Source organism: Thalassophryne amazonica, chromosome 15 (assembly GCF_902500255.1).
Source record: "Thalassophryne amazonica chromosome 15, fThaAma1.1, whole genome shotgun sequence".
NCBI classification, from domain to species: Eukaryota; Metazoa; Chordata; class Actinopteri; order Batrachoidiformes; family Batrachoididae; genus Thalassophryne; species Thalassophryne amazonica.
This window is the reverse complement of record NC_047117.1, coordinates 74,148,236-74,169,349: the sequence shown is the minus strand read 5'-3', so window position 1 is coordinate 74,169,349 and position 21,114 is coordinate 74,148,236. Positions and strand designations below refer to the sequence as shown.

Sequence of the window (21,114 nt, the reverse complement as noted above, 5' to 3'; positions counted from 1 at the left end):
TCATGATTTTATTGGTTTGTAAAAGTTGTAGGAAAGATGTGAAAATTGGAGTAAAATGGGCATGAATCGTACATTGCTGGAGTAGGAACCTGATCTTCAAGGGATGCATCCTTGGTGTAAATTAAATCCCTGGAAATTTATAGAGAGGTCAGTGTTCATCGTACACGGACATAATTTTCAGCCATATGACTTTCAAAATTAGGTCAAGGTCAATATTCACTTGTTGTTGCAAAATCCCTGCAATGTTTATTTGAAATATTTTTGCTACTCTGTTAATCTATAAGCAATTGGTGGTATTGTCTTATGATGCAGACATTTTCACTTTATCATTTACCAGGTGAGTGATCGACAAAAGTGAGAGGTGGGCATAGACCATTGTCTGCCTGGGTGGTTGCTATTCAGGACCCAGAGCCATCCCATGTTGTCATGGATACACAAACCTCCATTTTTTTGTGAACCAGTGTATTGTGATTGCATTTATTAGTGTTTGTCATAAACCACAACTGGACTGAAAAAAAGGCAAACATGTTTTATTGAATTAAAATTATCTTCTGTTACACAAAACATCTAAAAAGGATTCCAGAGAAATTACATGAGGGTTTGTTGTTACGGATGAATATAGATTTCAGTGCATCTAGATTTAAAAAATCCTGTCTGCAACGTGACAAAAACCTCATGTCAGATGTAATTACACTTGAAAAATTTTGCAGTCCCAAAGATACCTAACGTACTGTACAATAAATACAACACACACAACCTATTCACTCAGTAGTTTGTTTCTAGGTAAACACAAATGAATCATTAACCTCATCATATTATACATCATTTTGTTGCCTTTTTGGAGGCTTAGTGGTATTTTGCTGTTTGAAGGTTTTAATTTGACTGCTGGGATAGGCTCCAGCCCCCGTGAAAAATTTGGGTTAGTGTTGGACTGATCACTTGGACAGCTACATTAGGAGATAATCAATTAAACTGAGATTTGGGTTAATAAGAATATTGGCATCTACTACTATTAGCAAGAGGTTGATTGTCATGTCCCAAGGTTCTTTAAATAGAGCAATATCTCCACGTGGTGGATGTTTACCATTAATGCAGGTACCATGGAATTAATGCAGGTACAGTAGAATTTTGCTTTTAGAGGACGTTGCACCACTAAAGTGCTGACAATTTTAAAAGTGGGTTGTTTGTTATTTTGTTGCTATTTTGAACATATAGATATTTTTACCTCCAAGACAGATTAGACCATTAGACCATTCATTACTTCAAAAACTATTTTTTCCAAAAAGGAATTTCTCACAAATAAAGCAATTCATCAATATTTTTAAAAAAAGATTAGTAAATATCTAGGTAACCTACAAGCTTCCTTAAATAGTAATGCTATGTGTTTGGGTACAAGGAATTCACTAGTAACATAGGTCACCTCCATTTTAACATGTCTTATGATAGCGGTATCTTGACAGTGGACTGATAAAAATCAGTTTTGCTCAAATATGGGGTTGGTTCTTTATTTTCAGTGCAGGAGCCAAAAGGAGCGTGCAGCCTGAAGAAAGAAAAGTATCTTTGCATAAAGAAAATAATCTGATCATTGGAAAGTGTTTTGGCTTCTGTCAGGAGACAAACTGTTTGGAAAATTTCAAAATCCCTGGATGAATCTTTCAAAAAATATCTGATGTGCCAGAAAGTGCACGACTACATGATGGAGCAGCGGAATAGGGTTAGAAATTCTTAAGAATTTACAGTGCAGATGCTTGCTTTGTATTGTCCCAAATCGTATTTTGACAGATTAATTGGATTCTTTGTCTGTGAAAAGCAAACATTTGCATAATTACTCAAGTTTTTATATTAATAAAATCTAGGATAAAGCAAAATGTTTATTTTAAGCACATGAGATGTAGTTTCACAAAGGCAAACATCAATATTTAGATTCGCCTGGCCTAGTTACCAACATTTTATAGGTTTGCTAATTTACCAGGACTTTGAATGAAGTTTAATTTGTTGGCATTGTGAACCTGACTAAATCAGCACAACTGAGTTGATCCTCCAGACATATGAACGCTAACAATGTTTTAACATTACTGAAGTTGTAAAAAAGGTGACCTCATGCTTGAAGTTTCGTCCGGCCCCTACCACCACTGAAGGCGTCGTTCACCGATTAGCCCTGCCCAGCCCTCCTCTGGCTTGTGGCCCGCACACTGTGACAGACTGCTGATGTGTCCTTAGATTGCAGATCCAAGCGAAGCGTTTCCCACATTGTTCGCACTTGTACGGCTTTTCTCCAGTGTGTACCCTTTGGTGTTTTTTTAAGTTTCCGGCCTCCGAGAAGCATTTGCCACAGGTGGAGCAAGTAAAAGGCTTCTCACCTGTGTGGACGCGCTCATGAGCCTCCAGATTGGACAGGCCGGAAAAAGCTTTGCCACAGGTTTGGCACACATAGCTCCTCCTACGGCATTCACCGGGAGCCGTGTTGGCCTTGGATTTTTGAAGGCGAGCCAGAAGGTTTGCCCGTTGCTGTGCAACAATGGCCCCCCCGATGCTGCCCAAACCTCGCACGGGTAAAGCTGACTGGGAAACTGCAGTGGAAGTCATAGTACTACAGGCTGAAGTGTTACTAAAAGTACTTGTTATGTCAGCACTGTTATTATTACTCAGACTAGCTGCAGAAGTGGACAGTGTGGTTCGTGGAGGTTGCTGGGACTTGTGGTTGCCACTCTGATGCTGTTGTTGAAGCACTGATGAAGCTTGCACAGTTCTTCTCGTGGCAGATGTTCTGCTCCATGGAACCTGGGAAAACTGAGCCTGCATCCGCAGTGGGATTGACACAGGTGTGCCTGCTGAGGAAAAATTTGATTATAGCAAAACAGAAATCCAGTCAGACCCAATTTACAGGCCGTGCCTGATCCACCGGTCTTTGTTGCTGAATGTGCTTTTACAGAGAAGACACCCCGTTCTCCCATCAGAGGGCCAAGGGCTCGCCACGTGAAATTCTGCCTGAAGAAGGGTTGGGCCGATGCATGAGAATAGCCAATATCATGTACATCGGAATGCCGATTTCAATAAAATGTTTACTTTGATCACAAATAATAATAATAATAAAAATCATAAGTAACACCTGAATGTGTCCATTTTTGTCCTTTTCTCATTCATTCATTAAATGTATTCCATGCAATTTAATTTAATTTCAGGTGGACATTAAGCCAACTTTCTTCAAAGAATGGGATGGGCTGATGCTTAGCCCTGGGCCTTCTGATGGGCAAACAGGGTATACGAGGTCTATTAGAAAAGAAACCGACCGTTTTATTTTTTTAAAAAACTATATGGGTTTTATTCATATGTTTTTACGTCAGCCAAGCCTGAACCTTCGTGCGCATGCGTGAGTTTTTCCACGCCTGTCGGTGACGTCATTCGCCTGTGAGCACACCTTGTGGGAGGAGTGGTCCAGCCCCCTTGTCGGATTTTCATTGTCTGAGAAGTTGCTGAGAGACTGGCGCTGTGCTTCATCAAAATTTTTTCAGAAACTGTGAGGCACATCCGAGTGGATGAGAAGAGGTCGGCTGCGAGCCAACGCGCCAATCCGTCAGGCACGTCTTTCATTAAAAAAATCTCCTTTAACAGTGGAATGTCCGGATAAACTGCTGATTCCAACCTCTTCTGAAAGTTGTCTGTTCTCTCACGACGTCCTGGGTCAACAGAGGCTTAAATTTGGAGGTTTTCAGCTTGAAACAGGATGACGACATCGCCTCGGAGCGCTGCGCGATGTCCCGCTCTGTAGGAAGTCCTTACAGCGATAGAAACAATCCAAAATCTCTCATCAGCCGTTAAAATTTTCACCGGAAAACCAGCTTAATTTGTTGAATGGTGTCCACTCGGATGTGCCTCACAGTTTTTGAAAAAATTTTGATGAAGCACAGCGCCAGTCTCTCAGCAACTTCTCAGACAAAGGAATTCTGATGAAGGGGCTGGACCACTCCTTCCACAAGGCGTGCTCACAGGCGAATGACGTCACCGACAGGCGTGAAAAAACTCTTGCATGCCCACAAGGGTTCAAGCTTGGCTGATGTAATCACACGTGATTCAAATCCATATCGTTTTTTTTAAAAAATAAGGTTGGATACTTTTCTAATAGACCTCGTATTTCAAGATTCAATGGAAAAATAAACATGTATCCATGACTGCAGTTGGTAGCACATATAAATACTCGACTGTTTTAACACTGATTAAAACCAGTGGTGTGCACAGTTCTGCTAACCAGCTGACAAGTGAAGCTAGCTTTTCTTGAGATTAACTTTTCAGATAACTCTGAAAACCATTAGTGGACCAATTAGCTTTCACTAAATTTAGGCCCCATTAAAAAAACAAAAACAAAAAAAATTTTATCATCCTTCCCCACATGCCAAAATCATCCCGCATCAAATTTACTTATTTTTTGGGCAAATTTCATTAACGGTGGTACAGCTGGTACAAGAACTGGCACGTCCGTTAGGTGGTGGGTATGCTTTGGTTGAAGTTTCAGGTTAGAAGGCTGTGAATCCTTGAGAATGAAATTAACTGAGTGCCATAAACGTTTGTTAATTCAAATTACAAGGGGAAGTTTCATTACCCAACTTCAAAATTTTACTGTATTGTTTGTTCTCTGTTTCTAAGGGAAAAAAAAAAATCACCATCCCTCATCACTTTTTTCTGATGTCAAGGATAATAAAACTGTTTTGTTTTTTTTTGTTTTTTTTTTTATGGGGGCTTAGTTCAAACATTTGTTTTTGAATAAAGTTTAACAGTCAAAAACATTTGTAAACCTTAAAATCATACATGTTCATTTCTGTTGAGCCTTAAACACTAATTGAATATGTGAAATTACAAACCCTGCCAAAAATTATGGAATCACCAGCCTCGGAGGATGTTCATTCAGTTGTTTAATTTTGTAGAAAAAAAGCAGATCACAGACATGACACAAAACTAAAGTCATTTCAAATGGCAACTTTCTGGCTTTAAGAAACACTATAAGAAATCAGGAAAAAAAAATTGTGGCAGTCAGTAACGGTTACTTTTTTAGACCAAGCAGAGGGAAAAAAAAATATGGAATCACTCAATTCTGAGGAATAAATTATGGAATCACCCTGTAAATTTTCATCCCCAAAACTAACACCTGCATCAAATCAGATCTGCTCATTAGCCTTGGAGAGCTGTTACACCAAGTGGACTGACATGAATCATGGCTCCAACACGAAAGATGTCAATTGAAACAACGGAGAGGATTATCAAACTCTTAAAAGAGGGTAAATCATCACACAATGTTGCAAAAGATGGTTGTTCACAGTCAGCTGTGTCTAAACTCTGGATCAAATACAAACAACATGGGAAGATTGTTAAAGGCAAACATACTGGTAGACCAAGGAAGACATCAAAGCGTAAAGACAGAAAACATAAAGCAATATGTCTCAAAAATCGAAAATGCACAACAAAACAAATGAGGAACAAATGGGAGGAAACTGGAGTCAACGTCTGTGACCGAACTGTAAGAAACCACCTAAAGGAAATGGGATTTACATACAGAAAAGCTAAACGAAAGCCATCATTAACACCTAAACAGAAAAAAACAAGGTTACAATGGGCTAAGGAAAAGCAATCGTGGACTGTGGATGACTGGATGAAAGTCATATTCAGTGATGAATCTCGAATCTGCATTGGGCAAGGTGATGATGCTGGAAGTTTTGTTTGGTGCCTTTCCAATGAGATTTATAAAGATGACTGCCTGAAGACAACATGTAAATTTCCACAGTCATTGATGATATGGGGCTGCATGTCAGGTAAAGGCACTGGGGAGATGGCTGTCATTACATCATCAATAAATGCACAAGTTTACGTTGATATTTTGGACACTTTTCTTATCCCATCAATTGAAAGGATGTTTGGGGATGATGAAATCATTTTTCAAGATGATAATGCATCTTGCCACAGAGCAAAAACTGTGAAAACATTCCTTGCAAAAAGACACACAGGGTCAATGTCATGGCCTGCAAATAGTCTGGATCTTAATCCAATTGAAAATCTTTGGTGGAAGTTGAAGAAAATGGTCCATGACAAGGCTCCAACCTGCAAAGCTGATCTGGCAACAGCAATCAGAGAAAGTTCGAGCCAGATTGATGAAGAGTACTGTTTGTCACTCATTAAGTCCATGCCTCAGAGACTGCAAGCTGTTATAAAAGCCAGAGGTGGTGCAACAAAATACTAGTGATGTATTGAAGCGTTCTTTTGTTTTTCATGATTCCATAATTTTTTCCTCAGAATTGAGTGATTCCATATTTTTTCCCTCTGCTTGGTCTAAAAAAGTAACAGTTACTGACTGCCACAATTTTTTTTCCTGATTTCTTATAGTGTTTCTTAAAGCCAGAAAGTTGCCATTTGAAATGACTTTAGTTTTGTGTTATGTCTGTGATCTGCTTTTTTTTTCTACAAAATTAAACAACTGAATGAACATCCTCCGAGGCCGGTGATTCCATAATTTTTGTCAGGGGTTGTATATACATAATAAATTGGTTTGATAAAGGTCCAGGCTGCAGGCTGTAGGTAGCTTCAGCTAAATATTTTAGCGGTTTGTTGCTTTAGCATTGCCACAGGTAACTTTCCAGTTAGTGGATTAGCGGTTATTGGGGCTAACGTTTAGGTTAGCTGTGCCCACCAGTGACTGAAATGAGGTTTCTTTGCTAAGTGAAGGGGACAAAAATACAAAGTTCTGTTCACTTAAATTGAAATGCTTATGCAGAAAAAACAAGTTAACTGGACGTCCTTATTATCACAGCAAATATTAGCCGAGGAAGTTTGCACTTAGCTACTGGTACTTGTGGCAGGAGCGTTCCCAAAGCTTCCAGAGTCTATAATCACCAGTTCACTTTTCTGGTAACACACATTAGTCCTAACCACTGTGAGCTTTAGGGAACTGAGGAACACAGGATCCTGGGATCATAGGACTAGGGTTGCCACCTGTTCCTTAAAACACAGAATTGTCCTTTATTTGACAATTAATTGTTGCATCCTGTATTGTTCCATATTTTCATAAATGTCCCTCACACACTCATCAAAACTGAATAATGAACAAAATAAAAGTAGCGAGGACCTGATGCGAGGTACAGAGAACAGATTTCAGACTTTCACATCTGCAGCTCCGTGTGCCCACCTTTCTGGTCCTGCCACGGATTGCCTGATTGCCTGGCATGTCTACACCCGAAACTTCACCACATCCAAAGAAGCAAAAACATTTGCAAATATACAGATGTGAGTGGGAAGAGTCGAACCTCTGGCTTTACAGCGTTAGTGGCAATGGGTAATCTGCAAAAACTGATATCTAAAAAAGTAAAACAAATAAGAAATCTGTCTAGTTTTAAGGCACATTTTGATTATTCAGTGCCTAGACATTTTGCTAGTTTTGAGAATTCTAACCAAGTAAATATTTCTTACCCCACTAGCAGATTTGTTTTGCTTAATACAAGACAATTTGTGTAGATTTCAGATTGTCTTATTTTGAGAGGGACAGTTTTTTGCAGTGTACAAGGCAAACTGTAGGCAAACAAGAATTTTTATTTGTTATTTCCTCTTACAGTAAAAATGTCCTCAATTTAATGATTAAAATTATTGGTCTGTTTTCCTTAATATTTATGTTTGTTATTGCACACTTCAGTGACTGCACAGTTTATCATTAACAGGTGTGTGTTAATAAAGTACTTAAAGTTTTAAGTATGACTAAATGCTTTTTTCAAAAATAAATATACCACTCGTTGGGTGGTGGTAGTGACCCTGAGGAGCAGTGGCGGGCGTCCTTTATTTTCATTTCTGAAAGGTGACAACCTTACATAGGACCTTTATTATGATACCATTTTGTACCACAGGAACATAGGGCCCTGGAAACATAGGGAAGACCCCACTTGTGACTACAATCCACCCTAAAGTGAGAAGTTAAAAGAATTCTCAACTTTTTAAATCCTGATTTTAAAAATTAGGATGTATAATATGTTCCATTTTGTTACCTTGTGAACCAGCTGGCTGAATGTGAACACTGCCTTGGCCTGGAATGGAGGGGAAACTCTGGCTTCCACCCATCCTTACTCCGGAAGTACTTCCTCCTTCTGAGGGCTGAAGCACAATTTCTGGTTGTAGCTCACTCTCTACGACAATAACATCATCATGTTTGCCACCGTCTGAGTCCGCACAGGGATAAGAATATGAAGGGCCAGCGGAGGGGGATACAGAGTCTCCAGTGGGAGCCCAGCGATTAAAAAATGTCTCCAGTTCAAACAGTGAGCACTCTGAGCTGGATGGGTTGTTGGATCTTTGTAGATGTTGGGTCTTGGTATCTGGCACCCTCAACTGCACTGGGTCAACGCCACTGGACTCTTCTATAACAGGATTTGACTGGAAGAACGGGAAGAAGGAAAACAAACAGAAATAACTATTTTTGAAAGTTCTTTAGACACATAAATGCATCAAAATTGTGAGATTGTTAATAAAGAGTTCAGTCCTGTCATTCCAGATTATAACTACAATTTTATATGTTGGGTGAAGAGGCCAATGTTGGTATTCTAAATCTGACAGAAGAGTATATTATACATGCTTTCCAAACATGTTCTTTTCCTTTTCTCCATTTCATTCTGATTAACCATTAGGAAGAAGAGATAGAAAATCCTACATAGACCCAGAGGTCCAGCGGTACCAGTACTTATCCCTGGATACCATAGCATGAAATGGGTGAGAGTTGTTCACTCCACTAGACAGGATGCAAGTCCTTCACAGGGTACTTCAAATGCCAAGGCCAGTACCCATTTACTGCCGGGTGGACTGGGATAGTGCCAATGAATTGTCTTGTTCAAGGACAAGGACAGGTATTTTTTATTTTTGACCAGGAAATGAACCCATCTCTTAGTATTCAGAATAATAGTAGTGCTATGTGACTAAAAAGATTAATCCAGGTTTTGAGCAAATTTATTATTGTTACATGGGAAACAAGGTACCGGTGGATTCAGTAGATTCTCACAAATCCAACAAGACCAAGCATTCATGATATGCACACTCTTAAGGCTATGAAATTGGGCTATTAGTAAAAAAAAAGTAGAAAAGGGGGTGTTCACAATAATACGTAGTAGCATCTGCTGTTGACGCTACAAACTCAAAACTTTTATGTTCAAACTGCTTTTTTAGCAATCCTGTGAATCACTAAACTAGTATTTAGTTGTATAACCACAGTTTTTCATGATTTCTTCACATCTGCGAGGCATTAATTTTGTTGGTTTGGAACCAAGATTTTGCTCATTTACTAGTGTGCTTGGGGTCATTGTCTTGTTGAAACACCCATTTCAAGGGCATGACCTCTTCAAGTATTTTGACATATCCAAACTGATCCATGATACCTGGTATGCGATATATAGGCCCAACACCATAGTAGGAGAAACATGCCCATATCATGATGCTTGCACCACCATGCTTCACTGTCTTCACTGTGAACTGTGGCTTGAATTCAGAGTTTGGGGGTCGTCTCACAAACTGTCTGCGGCCCTTGGACCCAAAAAGAACAATTTTACTCTCATCAGTCCACAAAATACTCCTCCATTTCTCTTTAGGCCAGTTGACGTGTTCTTTGGCAAATTTTAACCTCTTCTGCACGTCTTTTATTTAACAGAGGGACTTCGCGGGGATTCTTGCAAATAAATTAGCTTCACACAGGTGTCTTCTAACTGTCACAGCACTTACAGGTAACTCCAGACTGTCTTTGACTCTTCCTGGAACTGATCAACGGGTGAGCCTTTGCCATTCTGGTTATTCTTCTATCCATTTTGATGGTTGTTTTTAGTTTTCTTCCACGCATCTCTGTTTTTTTTGTCTATTTTAAAGCATTGGAGATCATTGTAGATGAACAGCCTATAATTTTTTGCACCTGCGTATAAGTTTTCCCCTCTCCAATCAACTTTTTAATCAAACTACACTGTTCTTCTGAACAATGTCTTGAACATCCCATTTTCCTCAGGCTTTCAAAGAGAAAAGCATGTTCAACAGGTGCTGGCTTCATCCTTAAATAGGGGACACCTGATTCACACCTGTTTGTTCCACAAAATTGACGAACTCACTGACTGAATGCCACACTACTATTATTGTGAACACCCCCTTTTCTACTTTTTTTTTTACTAATAGCCCAATTTCATAGCCTTAAGAGTGTGCATATCATGAATGCTTGGTCTTGTTGGATTTGTGAGAATCTACTGAATCTACTGGTACCTTGTTTCTCATGTAACAATACGAAATCTACTCAAAACCTGGATTAATCTTTTTAGTCACATAGCACTACTATTATTCTGAACACTACTGTATGTGGCAGAGCAACTCTTTTATCACTGAGCTACATCAGGAAATAGATGCCAGGTCTTTCCTGGGTCAGGTCCATTAAGGTTTTGAAGCATGCATCACCTCACAGAACTGCTTTGGACCTCTACCGGCAACCACCCTGGCACACTTGCGATCCTGAAAATAGTCATTCATCTGCAACAACCTGGTGTTTAGTAGGAACCTGAGTTGGATCATGCTCAGTAAAACAGAGCACGGGCATAGCATCATGATGCATGTCAGTGACTTCCATCCCCAAATCAAGCTGAAAGATGCATACCTTAGAAAAAAAGGCCTACTATACTTTCTGAATGTTAAGATGTATTGCTTGTGCACACATATTTGTTGGACTATATAAACATATACAGTAGGGTCAGGGTGATGAATCATAATAGTCAGCTACAGCTAGTTTGGTCATTCACACTAGTTGCCAGCTATCAAAGCACAGGGTGCCATTGCAGAAATTTTCAGTGATGATGGCCATCAAGCAGTATCCTCAACAGCACAGCACTCTTAAGAAATATGTTGCATCTACTATAATAAATACTGTTTCCATATATTTCAAGTCAATTTGAAGTTTTTCTGCTTAATTTGACCTTTGACAGCTAATAGTCCCAATTAGTCAACTAGTGATTTTCATCCGTAGCACTAAAATGAATATACAGTAAAGAGAAAAATAGAATCACACAAAAGCCATATTTTATATATATATATATATATATATATATATACACACCACACCCAACTTTATGAAACTCAAGTATAGCAGTTGACTGTGTGACTCAGCTCAACTGTCATTTTTGAACTTTTTTTTGAGAACTTAATCCACCTACACGCAGGCAACAATTTAAAACTGTATGCATTCGTTCAATAGAAACTATTAAATGTAGTTTGTGAAATATTAGAAACTACAGTAAATACTCTATTGTAATATTGTGTCACAATTTTGCAATATCACTGCCCTACAGCAATGAATGAATGGGATGATTTATAATTAAATAAAACACAGTCACAAATTCAGTTTTAAACTTTTTTTTAATTATTCACATTGCAAATATTGAACATTAAGCATGATTATACAAAATTGTGACACAATGGGACAGTTAATTTGATTTTACAAACATTTTATTTCATTACAAAATGCTACAATGGCATATTATTTCACAGAATTATCACATAGCCTTTGCAAACATAAAATCTTCAGAGGGGAGGCGAAAAAACCCCCGAATAAAATAAAGAATATATCAGAGATCTCGCACTGTCAAAAACAATCTCAAAGTATTTTCACTGGAAGAACAGGATGAGTTACATAGCTTTTTATGTATTACTAGTAATTACTGTTAATTAGCTTATACATCAGAAAATGATGAAAGATTATCATCCTAATTTGTCAGTCAGCGTAACGTGCAAATGTATTGTTTTGTCTATATAGCGCAGAAGATAATGTTTACAGATGAATCCTTCAAATGGTGATGCAAGCACTGAATTCAGTACGAATGACATTACTCGTCAACTGAAGAATTACACAGCGGTCAAAATTTTAAAATGCTCCAATCATATTGAAAACTACACCACATTATTTGTCAGTTCATAAATATTCCAAAAAGGTATAGTTTGGACTGTCTGTGACTGAATGTTATGGAGTTATGTGGTTAAAACAACATGAATGGTGACAAAGGTCAGTTTCTGTTTAGGCAAAGGCTATATGCCCAACCATTGGGCAAATAAATATAATGTCCTACCTTATTCACCCAACCATTGGGCAGATAAGTCATACATTGAACGTTACATGCACAACCATTGATAATATAACCGCAGATAAATATAATGTCTTATCTTATTCGCCCAACCGTGATCGTGTATTTGACATGTTTGGTGCATCTAAACTACGTTTTTTACACCACTTTTTAAGGCTCTATTGCGGTGTATGTTTGACACATTTAATGGCGCCGTCTTTAATTACTGCGAAAACGCCGCAATGGATGAAAACAGACAAACTTTATAAACATTTTTAATGGAAGCCTGTTAACAACGACGAAACAGTTTTTGAACAAAATGCTGCTTGTTGGCTGCAAGATGGTGTTAGTTTGACACTGTTCCCTGGGTGTGATGAGCCAAACAGAACCGCTTTAGATCACAGCTCCTCCGCGGGCTGCAAACCCTCCCCTGCAGCTGGTGAGAAAATATCTGCCTTTTTTCCCCTCCCGCGTTGAAACCGGAAGTGAGCTTACAAGTGCGTTCACTGGTCGGTTGTGGTTGGGCGTATATGCTCGCGTATTTACTTTATTGACCCAACGTTGGGTGTATAGTCACTCTCTTCTGTTTATACAGGGGTCAAAAGTTAAAGTTGCTTCAATTTTGGTAAAAAGTGATACAAATCATTAGCTGAACCAATAGGATTAATAAATGGAATCGTTTTGACTGTGTTGGATGCTTGGTTTTCAAAGTACATGTCAAACAATGTCGACAGCCATTGGATTCCATGACATGTGACATATCTTACTCCGTAACGTGATAACTAAGCATGAAAGATGGTGCAATTTATCTATATATTAAAAGCCAAGTGGTCTCTGTGTACGTGCATGTGTGTAACTTCAATCATGGACAAACAGCAGCCAGTCGTTATTTTCTAAAGAGTAATGTCTAAGGAGTATTTGTGCTGAATTTGGTGCTTGCATCACCATTTGAAGGATTGTTGCAGTCACCTGCTGCACTAATAACTCCAAAGCCCAAACATATTGACTTTACAGTAATATAAAAAGAAAGAAAATGGCATAAAAAACTGGAAGTTAAAATGTTTGGCACTTTTGGTTTGATAAATGACAATAACGGTATTATAGTCATCAATTTTCCATGAACTGACAAGTCAATCAAATAAAAGGTTCATCTCTACAAAGATTTACATCACATTTAAACCTCAACATTTCATTACATATCTAACATACACTGTTCTGCTAAACAGTGAAAATACCACACTTTTTAATTGTTTTTGTTTGGGGTACCTCAAATAAAAAAAAACAAACTGTTAGTATATGGACAGTTTTCAATATATTTCAACAAAGCTTGTTAGATATACACCTGGTGTGATTTAGGATTTGACCCACATCTGTCATATCTAAGCATGATGTATGTACATACGGACGTACATTTCACTCAGTAGTTACTGCTGAAGCTTGCCGCCTGTGTTGGTCTTAACCATTAATGGACAAAAGGCCAACTGACAGAATGCATTTTGGTAATTCAATGTTTATAGCAACTTGACTATAATCTGGTTTAATATTAATGTTTGTCTTAATGTTAGGTTATCCCCATCTCCAGTTACCCTGGTAACATTAACCTGAGTACCAGTGCTGCCCTTTCACAATAAATCCCATCACTCTGTTATGAGTGAGGCTGCCACTACTCTGCTATAAAAAAGCGTGTATTGCGAAGTACATTTAAAAGAATCTGAGTTAATGTAAACTGCCAGACATACTGTCTTTATACTCATCAAAGACTAGCACATAATTAAAACAGCTGGCAAAAGTAATTCTGGTGAGTAGTTTATGTTGTAGGTTGTCTTGTACCGTTGGACGCACAGCCAAAGGTAACAAACACATTATATCCATTCCAATATCCTAATTTCCACTCAGTCACTCTGGTTTTTCAGTCATTTTGTTGGGCATTTGCTACTTTCACGATGAACTGTATAATGCTTTCTAGTGTCTCAGTTGACAACTCTCGTCACCCTGCTCCCTGCCACGTGAGCAGGGTATTTGTCGTCATACATGGTAAAAAAAATGGCTGCAGGGATGTTCACCAAAATTAGTGGGAATATTACTGGGTCCAGTATCTCCATTCACATTCAGAACAAATTGGTCAAAGGTCACAGTCAAGAAAAACAGTCCAAAAACACATTGACTATAATATCTCCATTAACACCGTGGCTACAGATTTGATCAAATGATATTATTAAAGTTACAGGATGATGTCCTCTGAACCTCTGTGGACATAAAAGTAATGGTATAAGGATTAGTAAATCATTTAAAGTCCAGTGGCCATTTTGTTTTTTATTTATTTTTTGCCTTTCCATTACTGGTGATGTTACTTTTTTTTTTTTTTACAAATATATGAATAAAAGTGGCCACTAGGACCTTCACATGTGTACTGGCAGCAAGATATGGTTGTCTTTTGATGTTGCCTTTAACATTTTAACAAGAGCTGCAGTTAAATGGCAAAAAATAAAAACAAAAACAAAATACCTCAATAATCAAACTGACTAGTTTATAGTTTTTGAGGTGACACCCCCCCAAAAAAAACAATTATGTGAAGCGCACCATGTTCCACTCGCTAGATTTGTGGGTGGTGTCTCTTTTGGTGTTTTTTAAGATTGCTGGGGTCAGAGAATCTCTCTGGACAAATGGAACACTGGTACGGTCTCTCCCCAGTGTGGATGTTCCGATGGATCTTGAGGTTCCAGAACTGAGAGAATTTTTTCCCACAGACTGTACAGCCATAAGGCCTCTCGCCAGTGTGAGTCCTGAGGTGGGATTCTAAATTTGCCGGTGAACCAAAGCCTTTGCCACAGAACTTACAGATACAACCCTTCTTCCTGGGGATTTTCATCTTTCCGCTGGCACTGGTGCAGCTGCCCTGATCCTGTCCTTCATCCGGAAGCTGTGTGGGTCCCTGCGTAGAACCTTTCACTGCCTGCATTTGACCTGAAAACTCAATGGGTGAGGACTCGTCTGACAGATCAATAACAGGGGGCTGCTGAAGCAATACAGGGGAGGAGACACACAATCCTCCAGAACTTTCAACAGCCAAACGTCGTCCTGCCGAACCCTCAACAGACAAGCCCCTCCTAGATCGGCTCGGCTCTGAGCCAATGATTGAGCCAGGGGGATACGAGAGAGGAGCGCAGTGAGAGGACGGCCCCGGGAGGTTTTCCTGGTGACAAATGTTATCCCCCCCACTAGTCCACAGTGAAGGACGACCATAGCTGACCTCTAAGAAGCCCCGGCTAGACTCCTGCAGGTCACACAGCTGATGGCTGGAATTTTGTGTCGTTTCATCAAAAGCAAGAGGTCCTTTGTAGTCATCGGTGCTCGACTCCACTAACCCTAGACAGAAAGATAAAGATGAAATGAGAGTCATTTTCTTCTTCAGTCTCTTACCCACGATGTATGTCTGGTTCCTCCAGGTCAGGTCTAAATTGTGCCACACATTGCTGTATCCACCGCATCGCAGAACCGCCTTGGGTCATGGATGGCAACCACCAGGCAGACAACAGATCCATCCCCACTTCTCCAAAGTACACATCTATCTGCTGCAGCCAGGTGAAGCGTGGTCATGCCCCTTGGCCTTCTCCACCAACTGTGTGCTGGCTCATGCACACACCCACTAACACACCACTCTTCACTGGATCAATCCAGCAGCGTGCAGGTGACTCAGATCTGAGGATCCCGCCAGCTGGAAAGCCGCGGCATATCGATAGCTACATTCAGGAAGTGGGGATGGTTCAGGTGTCCACATGGATGGTTGCTGATCAGAACACACGACGTGTGGCTCCAGCACATTCTCCCAGACCTGACCTCATTACACCATGAAGACTGATCCTAAGAAATTCCCAAACCTGCGCTCCTGCTCTGTACTTACCTTCCTGTATACTGAGACCTGTCTGACTCTGGGATCTTGGAACAGTCCCTGGTGCTGCCTCTTCCACCTTAACCAGCACCACGTCGGCCTCCTCTTCCTTCTGCAGACAGAGAGAAAACAAAAGGTATTATTGGATCAGAGCAATGTAACACAAAATCTAAACTCTACAATGCTGTTGGTAAAACAGCTCTTTAAAAGAGTCCATTACTGTGAAGAAACAAAAAAGAATTATTTTTGTTACAAAGAAGCCTTTGGATGTAAAATATCAATCTCTGGAGATTTTGGTCAGAAGAACCAGTTCAGCAACTTGCATTTAATAGTTTTAACTCTGCTTCCAGGCTGAATTCTTTGTACATGTGTAACGGTGCTGGTGTTCAGGCTGGTTTTTGTTGTTTGTTTTTTTAAAACAACTGGATGATCATTTTCATTTGAGAATAATGAGAAAAAAACATCAGGTAAATGTAGGTAGCATTTCCATGGATATTTTCTGTGGTAACGTCATTGCATGACCTAAAGTCCACTGAACCAATAACTTAGTTTAAGATGCACAGACAAGTGCACACTTATTTTCTTCACTCAGCTAGATTTTACGCGTCTCTGTGCCAAACGTCTACACTTTGACCTACTGACATTCTAAGAAGATTGCGCAGCAATGGCAGTTGGTTAATAACGCTTTTGTATGCACTTAACTGATTTACTAATAAAATGGACTCTTATTATTACCATCATCTGTGCCAGATCTAAAAAAAAAAAAGATTTAAATGAAACTTGCTGGAAAGGTCAGTCTTCAGTCAAAGAAAAACACACCTTAAACCTTTGGGTGGATGTGGGCACATCCATCCATTTTCTATGCTCAGGTACATCAGTTAGGGGTCACAAGGGGACTGAAGCCTATCCCAGCAGACACAGGGCGCAAGGCGGGGTACACCCTGGACAGAATGCTAGTGTTCAGGGTGCATAGTCCAGGTTTTAATCATTGCACGAAGTTCCCGATTGCTTTGATCCTTGGCCTTTGATCATTGATCCTGATTGATATGGTCCTGCTTACAGGCTAAAAGCAATCAGGATCAGATGATCCAATTACATTGCATCATGACGCAAGTTCAGCCATCAGGATTGAAGGTCAGAGATCAGAAACAAAAGTGAGCCATCACGTCAGAAATCTGATGAACAAGAGTATTTTCCAGACAGGGTGGTCCAAAGAAGTAGAGTAAGAACTGTAATTTGGTACAGTCTTCAATTAACGGGAACTGTGGCATCTTTGACAGAGGTATGTACTTTGTTTTCCCTGGTGCTTGTCATCTGTTGTGGTAGTTTCTCCTCCAATCAGTGTAACTAGGTTTGTACGTCTACACACAACTCAAACACTGACCTGAAAATTTATCATAAAGCCATCACTTTCTTGATACATGTAGACTTTGACTTCAGTCTGCATCCAAATTCTGAAATAAAAAAAAATAAAAAATCCACAACTTCCGACCAACCTGCAACAAATTTTCGAGAACAAATGGATTATCTATTATTCTGTGCTGTAGGACTAAACACAAGCATTTCTCTGAAAAAGAAATACAGTTGTATGCAAAAGTTTGGGAACCCCTGATAATTTTCAGGATTTTTCTTTATAAATCATTGGTTGTCTGTATCAGAAATTTCAGTTAAATATATCAGCAAAATATATATAGCAAATAAACACACTGATATCTGAGAAGAGACGAAGTTTCTAGTATTTACATAAAGTGGGCAATAATTTAAACAAAATTTGGCAGGTGCATAAATTTGGGCACCCTTGTCATTCTGATTTGAATACATTTAGCACTAATTATTGGAACACAAAACTGACAATCATTGACCCTTGACCTCCTTACACAGGTGAATTCAATCATGAGAAAGGGTATTTAAGGTAGCCATTTGCAAATGTTTCCCCTCTTTGCATCTCTTCTAATGAGTGACAACATGGGAGCCTCTAAACAACTCTCAAATGACCTGAAAACAAAGATTGTTCAACATCATGGTTTAGGGGAAGGATACAAAAGCTATCTCAGAGATTTCAGCTGTCAGTTTTCACTGTGAGGAACATAGTGAGGAAATGGAAGACTGCAGGCACAGTACTAGTTAAGGCCCGAAGTAGCAGACCAAGAAAAATCTCATAAGCTGAAGCGAAGAATGGTGAGAACAGTCATAGTCAACCCACAGACCTGCAACATGCTCTTGCAGCAGATAGTGTCTCTGTGCATCGTTCAACTATACAGCACACTTCGCACAAGGAGATGCTGCAATGCAGAGGAAACCTTTTCTGCGTACACGCCACAAACAGAGTTGCTTGAGGTATGCTAAAGCACATTTGAACAAGCCAGATTCATTTTGGAATAAGGTGCTGTGGACTGATGAAAGTAAAATTTAGTTATTTGGACATAAGGGGCGGTATGCATGGCTGAAAAAGAACACAGCATTGCTTGCTACCTACAGTAAAATTTGGAGGTGGTTCCATCATGCTTTGGCTGTGTGGCCAGTGCAGGTACTGGGAATCTTGTTAAAGTCGAGGGTCACATGGATTCCAGTCAATATCAGCACATTCATGAGAACAATATTCACGAATCAGTGACAAAGTTGAAGTTGCGCCGGGGCTGGATCTTTCAACAAGACGACGACCCTAAACACTGCTCAAAATCTACTAAGGCATTCATGCAGAGGAACAAGTACAATGTTCCGGAATGGCTTTCTCAGTGCCCAGACCTGAATATTATTGAAAATCTGTGGTGTGATTTTGAGTGGGCTGCCCGTGCTCGGAAACCAACAAACCTGAGATGTTTAGTAAAGGAGAATGGGCTAAAATACCTTCAACCAGAATCCAGACTCTCATTGGAAGCTATAGGAAGCCTGTAGAGACTGTTATTTCTGCAAAAGGAGGATCTACTAAATATTGATGTATTTTTTTCTGTTGGGGTGCCCAAATTTATGCACCTGCCTAATTTTTTTAAAGAATTATTGCACACTTTCTGTAAATCCTATAAACTTCATTTCACTTCTCAAATATCACTGTTTTTGTCTGCTATATGATGATATATTTAACTGAAATTTCTGATCCAGACAACCAATGATTTATAAAGGAAAAATCATGAAAATGATGTGGGGTGCCCAAGCTTTTGCATACAACTGTATCTTCAGGGAAGAGGGTTTGTATTTGAGAGCTCTTTAGGAGTCTACTGAAATGTCAGGCTACTTGCTGCTGCACAGATTTGTTTGTATCCTTTTGGTTTTTCCTCATTTTTTAAAAACATTTATCTGGTTTAAAATGGGCCTTAAAAACCATTCAAATACGGCTTGATAAGGTAATGTGTATTCATTTCTATCCACAGAAAATAAGATGACCAATTTTTGTTAGGTTGCAAGTGGGATAATCTAAAGATCTACTTTTTCTGTATACAAACACAGAACTCACTTTTCAAATAGTTACATAATACCATTATAGGAAACTGTTCAAAATCATTATTCCTCCCCTCAAGAAGGTGTACTAACAAAAACGGTATTGTTACATTTCTGTATTTATTGGTCTAGGCTCTCAAGTTGGGTTTTAAACTTCCTTGTCAAGACTAGATTTGTGCTCACACTTGAAATAAGTTGACTTTTGATTAACACTTCTCAACTGTACCTCATTGTCCTGTACAATATGTAAAAACAAATGGAAATCTCATACTTAATACTTTTGGAAACATTTCCTTTTGACTAAGTTGTAATATTATTATACATTCTATGAATTAAAAAGGCAGAATATTGATAGCACAAATCACATTAAGGTCATCCAGCAGTCACAGAACTATCCCAGTGGAGAGACACTGGATGTGTAACAATACTTGCTTGACAATATTATGAAGAAAGTCTACTATTCAACATGGCTTCATCATTTTATAAACAACAACAAAAAACAGTTTAATCTCTGTTGTAAACATGTCGCCGTTATGTCCTGCTGCAGTTCTTCATGGGGTCTTAATATTCCATTTCCAATTTGTTCAGTTTAAATAGCTTTAAGTGGGAATTTACATAGCACTGTGAAGAACTACAAGGCGTGAAGCCAATGGAACCAAGGACAGGTACTTCATGGTTCCAGTTACACATTTTAAAAAATGGGTACTCTAGCGTAATATTTATGGCACGGTTAAGTGCACTTGTTTCCAAAGTGGAAGGTTCCCAGCTCAAGGCCATCCCTGCCTGTTCTCCATATAATGTGGAGTTGCGTCAGGAAAGGCATCTGTTGCAAAACTTGTGCTAAATCACAGATCCACCTCGGATCTGGTGTGGCGACCCTGAGCGAAAGAACAAAGGAGAAGCTGAAGGGACTTAATTACATAAATTGGGCTGAAACACTGATGACTGTTACAGATAATCTGGTTGACCACAATGTATGCTGGAACTCTGTGTTCAGTCTGTACCAGCATTAAATAAAACATAAAAAATAAACACAACACTTTGCTTTTGCTCCCATTTTTCATGAGCTGAACTCAAAGATCTAAAACATTTTCTATATACACATAAGACTTATTTCTCTCAAATATTGTTCACAAATCTGTCTAAATCTGTGTTAGTGAGCACTTGTTTGCCGAGATAATCCATCCCACCTCACAGCTTTGGCATATCAAGATGCTGATTAGACAGCATGATTATTGCACAGGTGTGCCTTAGGCTGGCCACAACAAAAGGCCACTCTAAATTGTGCGATTTTGCTTTATTGGGGGGCGGTTAGAAAACCAGTCAACATCTGGTGTGACCACAATTTGCCTCACGCAGTGCAACACATCATCCATACAGAGTTGAACCGCAACCAGAAGTCATCGGATATGAGCATTTGCCCACTCAAGTCTGTTCCGATGACGAACTGCAGTCAGGTCGAGACTCTGATGAGGACAATGAGCATGACGATGAGCTTTCCTGAGACGGTTTCTGACAGGTTGTGCAGAAATTTTTTGTCTGTCCGGGTGGCTGGTCTCAGACAATCTTGGAGGTGAACATACTAGATGTGGAGGTCCTAGGCTGGTGTGGTTACACGTGGTCTGCAGTTGTGAGGCTGGTTGGATGTACTGCCAAATTCTCTGAAATGCCTTTGGAGATATGAACATTCAATTC

At 39.4% G+C, this 21,114-nt stretch overlaps 1 protein-coding gene across 2 annotated transcripts in view; it reads right to left on the bottom strand.

The window, feature by feature from the left end:
* Nucleotides 1-512: 512 nt before the first annotated feature.
* si:ch211-89o9.6 (Krueppel-like factor 12) overlaps nt 513-21,114 on the bottom strand; it is a 62,462-nt gene continuing 41,860 nt past the window's right edge. Inside the window, exons 5-8 of one of the 2 annotated variants that reach the window (XM_034189223.1) lie at nt 15,997-16,096; nt 15,346-15,461; nt 8,016-8,400; nt 513-2,831 (exon numbers count right to left, since the gene is read on the bottom strand). In XM_034189223.1, the coding sequence (XP_034045114.1) occupies nt 2,146-2,831; nt 8,016-8,400; nt 15,346-15,461; nt 15,997-16,096 (1,287 nt within the window). In that variant the 3' untranslated portion in view covers nt 513-2,145. The remainder of the gene's footprint in view (nt 2,832-8,015; nt 8,401-15,345; nt 15,462-15,996; nt 16,097-21,114) is intronic. The other variant, XM_034189224.1, reaches the window with a different exon arrangement.